Below are 6,000 nucleotides of genomic sequence, written 5' to 3'. Positions count from 1 at the left end.
GCTTTAGAAAAATCTGTTTCTAAAATAAATTAAAGAAACAAAGATGTAAATCAAAAGAAGTAATGAGCAGGATTGCTTGCCCTTGGTTCTTTGTGGTTTCCCCAAAATGGGGGTGTGTGACAACATGGAGCTGCATCAAGGTCATGAAGTTTTGCAGAATAGCAACCAGGTGGAAGAGAAGGCAAAAGTAAACACAAAAAAAGACTGGAGTTAGTTTAGTTTTTTGATGGAAAATGGCCATCCATGGTGCCTTTGTTGCACGCTGCTTTCTACTGAGTGCAAATCACATCATAACCTTTTATTCAGCTCTTGGAATCACTTTGTTTTTTTCGTGCCTGTTTGGTTTTGTCCAATATGGTTTTGTGGCCCCATCCACATTTTTACTAAGGTCTTACAGATCTTGGTGAGCACCTTTTAATGATACTGGCAATAGAGCAATAGACTTGCTTTTATTTGCTGCTTCCCTAGACCCTTCATAAACAGTCTGTGCATCAATACCTTCAAAGTCCCCATCCCTTGAATTATGGTTTTGAGAATTTGGATCAAGTAGATTTTGATCCATTCAGTTCTCCTTTTTTAAAGGCAGAGCAAAACTGGGAATTTAATTTTTTTACAAAGGGGTTACAGAAACTTTCAGCACAATCATAGTTTTTTACCTCGCTATGGGAGTAAAGAGCATTTAAGAGAAATCTGGTGGGGGGGCGGGTTCTGGGGTGCCTTTGCTGTTGAGTAAGTGTGGGTGTTTTCTCACCTTCCTGGTGGCACTGAATTATTGGCTTTGTGTTACTCTGGAAGAGGAAAAGGTGTTGGAGAGGAAGCAAGGAGCATCTCCATTGCCCATCTCACATGCTGAACCCTGCCTTGCTTGCTCTTCTAATTACAGATACTTTGCTGTTTGTTTGCATGGGGGTTCAATGCTCACAAGTAGCCCCTTGATCATACATGCAAATTTCAGTAACTAATTTTTGTTTACTCGTTATAAAAAAAAAAATCCACCCTTTTAGCAGCCTCCCTTGGTGGCCTGCAGAAGAATGGGAAGGCCCCCTAACTATTTCCCCCATTTTATTTTCCATGAAATGCCAGGATTTTGAACAGAAAACCTGACAAGTCGTTTCCTATCATGCATTGTAATTATCTATTATAATAGGGAATAAAGGATTAATTAGTTTTCAAGCTACAGATATGATTTAATTAGTTTTCAAGCTGTATCTGAAACACCTGTCTTGGCAAAATCAAAGTGTTTTCATTTGGGGGGGAAAAAAATAGGGGAGTGGGAGGGAAGGATGGGGTCTGTGATGTTTGCTGACCTGGGGGGTTGTTCCCCCATTTTCCACCCTTTATGAGGCATGGTGTGTTTTTTAAATGCCCAATTTATAATGTTCAGTTGCTCTCACGTGCACATGCTTGCTCAGGACACATCATTGCCAGCTCCTGCCACTCTTCCCCAAAATCAAAGAAATTTTGAGTGTTCTCTATAGGATACATGTTCTGTCTCCAGGGATGTCACAGCAGAGAGGAAAGGGCCAAAACCCTCTGGTTTTTGTGAAAACCTCAGCTCCAGTCACTTTGCTGGGAGAGGCCAAAGTGGTGGTCACAAAACTCTCCTCTGGTCATTGATTTGGGGGCAGTTCAATGCTGAGTGGCCAAAGGATGTTTTTGGTGTATGTGAACAGCTGAAGTCTCCATTGCAGGCAGCAGTGCCATTCCATTGGGATTAAACAGGATTTGGGAGGAAAATGGGTGCAAACCATGAGGATTGAGGGATGGGTTTTATTGTGGCATCACTGCTAGCACCTGGCACTGGAGGGATGGTGCAGGCAGGTGAAGCCCCTGCTGCAGTTTCTCTTTGGGGCCAGCTCTTCCTAGGACTGAAACTGCAGCCTCTCTACTGCCTTTCCCTTCCAAAACAAAAATAATAGTTATAATAGTAGTAGTAGTAATAATAATAATAGCAATAACAACATCAACCACAACAATAATGGTAATAAAGGATATATTGTAATATATATAGTATATATTACATCTATATTATGTTTTATACAGTGTTTGTAATTATTATTTTTATTAATATTATGAACATCATTATTATCAAAATCTGCAAGGAACTAAGCTGGTTCTTCCTCTCTCCCCCAACAAAACCATATTTCAGAGTCACTCCCTCCGAAGAGGTGTGCAAAGGAATGAGACTTTTGCTTTTTGGAGGTGAGAAAAACAAACCATTTCTGAAGAAAAAAGCTGCTTTTTTTTAAAATTCAGTATCTGTTTTTCTTGGCGCATATATATTTTTTTTCTCTCTCCATCTTCCTTTCTCCCCCCCACCCCCACTTTTAATTTGAACCCTGCCTTGTGGAGCAGCTCTCCCTCCCCAGGCAGGCGCAGGGTGCAGCGTGCTTCCCTCCTGTAGTAGTAGTAAAGGTCACGCTTCCCTGCGGTGGCTTTTTTGGCTGGGTTATTTTTAACTCGGATCAGCCCATCCGCGCTTCTCCCTCTCCCTTGCACCGATCTCTCACACTTCAGGGTCTGCTGGAGCAGAACAGCGAGCCGACTCCTCTTGAGTTTATTTCCCTGTTGTTATTATTTTATATTTTTTAAAATTTATTTTTGTTTTTTTTTTTCTTTCCTTTGTTTTTTTTTTTTTTTTTTTTTTTTTTCTTTTTGTTGTTGTGTTTTGTTTTTTGTGTGTTTTTTTTTTTTTGGAACCGCTGGGGCTCTGCGGTTGGGTTGCGCCTGGGTGCTCGCCAGCAGCTATAAATAGCTGTTGTGTACAAGCAAGAAGTGCCTGAATGAGGCTGAGCGGCAGGAAAGGAAAAGCCCCTTTTGGCTTCCAGCTGGCTGCCGGCCAAGCAGCGCATTGCTTCAGCAGATGAGTGTTTTGAGGTAGCGTGGGAAGGAGAGAGCAGTGAGTAAGATGGTCTTTCTCCGGTTAGAGGTGTGTGCGGATGTCTCCGCGTGTGTGTCTTTTGTTGGGCTCTGATTTTATGAATGGCTGCCTGCGGGCAGGGTGGCTCGGGATGCTGCGGGCGGCTTTGGTCCCGCGGGCCTCGGGAAGCACGTGAGGATGCTCTGGAGGATCCCTGGTGAAGTGGTGCCGGGTTGGGAAGCAGGTAGGTTTTGGGTGTGATTTTACAACTGCTTCTGATGTCACTCAAGTTTCTTCTGCCTTTTTTTTTTTCTGGTCTGGAAACGCTGCGTTTGAACTGGGGCGTTGCACGTGTGGATGGGTGTCCCAGGCTTCTCAGGACAGCCCAAGATCCCGGTGGGTTTTGGACTTCCAAGCTCGGGAAGTGGGAATGGTCCCTCTGCAGCAGAAGGGATGGGATCGTCATGCACTGCTCCCTTGTCCCCCATCACCTCTGGGGCTCAGCTGCTGGTTGGGTACCCCAAAGAGCACCCACAACCCCAAACCTGCTGCTGAGGCTCTTCCCATCCAGGGGATGGTGATGACTTCTTCAATTACTGTACAACTGAGGCTGTGCAAATAGACTAGAAGGAAACACTCAAAATCAATGCTTCATAAATACATTTTTCCCCTCAGCGCATAGATAACTGATTTTTAATCAAAGACTTTTTAAAAGAAGACTTTTATCTCTTTTTCTCTTTATATATGTATTAAAGAAGCAAGTAAAAAGCGCCTTTAAGTGCCATATAGAAGCACGGATTAAATGCCAGTTCCTATTGAATTAAATGAATTTTTATCAGAACACTTAGAGACGCTTTTTCAATAAAGACTGAATTGGAATGGGGAACACCTGACTTCCCTCTGTCCTGTTCTCTCAGCTCCACTGAAAGGCTTCCTAGGAAAACCACAGCTCAGCCTGGAGAGCCTGCCAGGTTTGTGGGAAGGAAAGAGGATGAGGAGAGTTTGGGGTCTTTGGCTTTCACGTTTAAAACCAATAAAAACTGCACAAAATTTCCTTTTTTTTTTTGATTTGCTAAATTTTAGTCTGAAATTTGAATATTTCCATGAGTTATGACAAACTAAAACCAGGTGTGAAAAGTAGAAATTTAGGGAATTTTTCACTTTTCCCTCTCCTTATGACAGTTTGTTTGCAAACTCAGTGAGAAACATTTATGATAAAAGAATACGATGTCTAAGAAGTACAGTTAATGATTTACTCAACTAGGTAAGTTTTCCTTAAAACTTTCAAACTGATGAATTAACACTGCAAAAAAAAAGAGCAGGACGTTAGGGATTGACTGATCAGCTGATGATGGCAGCACTGGATTTTAATAGTGATGATAATGAGGAAGTGATTGCTTGTGAGGCAGGACAATAGAATCAAGTGTTTATGGTTGCCTGTGCTGTGTCCTGATATGATTTAGCAGTTATTGTCACCAGAATAACCTCAGATCCTCCACAATGTGCTTCAGAAAAGCCACACACTGTGGGGTTTGCATTCTTAAATATTTTGGGGACTTTCCCTTTTTTTCTGTTGGTTTTTTCTTTGTTTGAACCTTCCTGCTAATTGTGTTGACCATCCTGCAATGCGGGTAATGCAGTGTTAATTTAAAAGAAAGAAATCAATCTCCTTCTTTCTGGTTTCATAGCTGTTCAAATGCTATAACTGCATTGTGTTGCTGGATCATTTTTTCTTTTCCTTCTGTAATTGAATAGTCTCAAAATGCAGGAATGACACTATTTATTTGAACTGTTTAGAGGAAAATTAATAGGGCTATTTTTATGATTGGTCTTTTGTGTCATGGTCTTATTTTTCACTATCTGATTTATGTGGCTAGAGTAAAAGGACAAAAAAAAAATCACTCTCATTTGAATTGCTGATATTTCTTTTATAGAGGTTTAGGTTGGGATTTTGTAATTTCTGCTTTTGGATCACGACACAGAGAGCTCCAAGCAGGAGGACCTGAAACACAAAGTTTCTTTCGTGCTGATGTGATGTCAGGGCTGCTTTGATCTCCCACGGTGAAATGTAAGATGCTGCAAAATGCAGGATTGCTTGAGAGACCCAGGGATGCTTCCCCCCCCCCCCCCTTTTAAATTCTTCAGGTGTCTGGATCAGAGTGGGACCCTCAGGAGGGAATGGGATGGGGTGAGAGTTGGTGGCTGGAAATGCCATTAGGCGAATTTGAGTGAAGAAGGTCGCCAGAGCCCTTTCTTAAACTCAAGTGAAGGTTGCAACCAGCAACTCCTGGTGGGGCACTGTCCTCTTTGAGGCTCCAGGATCGCTCCCAGATGGAACCCAGACGTGGAGGGCTGGCTTTCCTCTTTGGAAAAGGGAACAATTTGTTCTGCACAGTGGTGTTTGCTCATGCTGGTCAGAGATCAAACGTCAGGCTGAGCTGGGAGTTTGCAAGGGACTGTTTGGAGAGTCTGTAAAGAAGTGGACATGGGGACACCTCCTTCCCGACCAGGTTTGATCCTTCTCCTGGGCTGTGTTTTCTGCCTGATGCTGGCTCTGGGGGTGGGGGAGGTGTTTTAGAGGTGCCGCTGCATTTACCTGAGCAAACACAGGGTTTGGGTGGGGAGGGTGCATTGGGAGCTGGAATTACTGACTGCCCGGCCATGTGGGTCTGTGCCGGGGACTCGCAGTGCCGAGACAACGGGGTGGCTCGAACCTCGGGAATGGAACAGGGGGCTGATGTCCCTGGCAGTGCTGAGGGGAGGGTGATTCCTCAAACCCAGTCCTTACTTGGCTGCACCCGGCTTATCTTCTCACCCCTCTCTTAGCAGAGGAGTAAAGCATGAAGTCCCACACTTTGTTTGTTTTGCCCGTGGTGAGCAGCCCTGCTTTGATATGATCCATTTAAAATGCTGAAAGTTCCTTTTTCTCAGCCCTTTGCCTTAGACATGATTTGAAGCAGACAGATATCATTAGCTTGTGGTTCTGCCCCTTTCCTCCCCTTTCCTGGTGTGAAGGTCTGTGAGGACATTGAGGGGGTGCAAAGGGACCGGCCGCCCCTCCAGGGCTGCCGTGCTGAGCCTCATCCAGAGGTTACCAATGCATCCTCGCCTTTTCTGGCAACAAGAACTCCAGTGTCCAG

General features: G+C 43.9%; 1 protein-coding gene across 2 annotated transcripts in view; it reads left to right on the top strand.

Annotated features, from left to right (window-relative positions):
• Positions 1 to 3,046: 3,046 nt before the first annotated feature.
• ACVR2B (activin A receptor type 2B) overlaps positions 3,047 to 6,000 on the top strand; it is a 67,688-nt gene continuing 64,734 nt past the window's right edge. The window contains exon 1 of one of the 2 annotated variants that reach the window (XM_069006339.1): positions 3,047 to 3,104. In XM_069006339.1, the coding sequence (XP_068862440.1) occupies positions 3,059 to 3,104 (46 nt within the window). In that variant the 5' untranslated portion in view covers positions 3,047 to 3,058. Of the gene's footprint in view, positions 3,105 to 5,304; positions 5,371 to 6,000 lie in introns of those variants that run through there. The other variant, XM_069006340.1, reaches the window with a different exon arrangement.

The sequence above is a fragment of the Aphelocoma coerulescens genome, chromosome 2 (assembly GCF_041296385.1).
Source record: "Aphelocoma coerulescens isolate FSJ_1873_10779 chromosome 2, UR_Acoe_1.0, whole genome shotgun sequence".
Classification (NCBI taxonomy): domain Eukaryota; kingdom Metazoa; phylum Chordata; class Aves; order Passeriformes; family Corvidae; genus Aphelocoma; species Aphelocoma coerulescens.
Note: the sequence above shows the minus strand (reverse complement) of the source record. Positions and strands in the feature narration are given on the sequence as shown.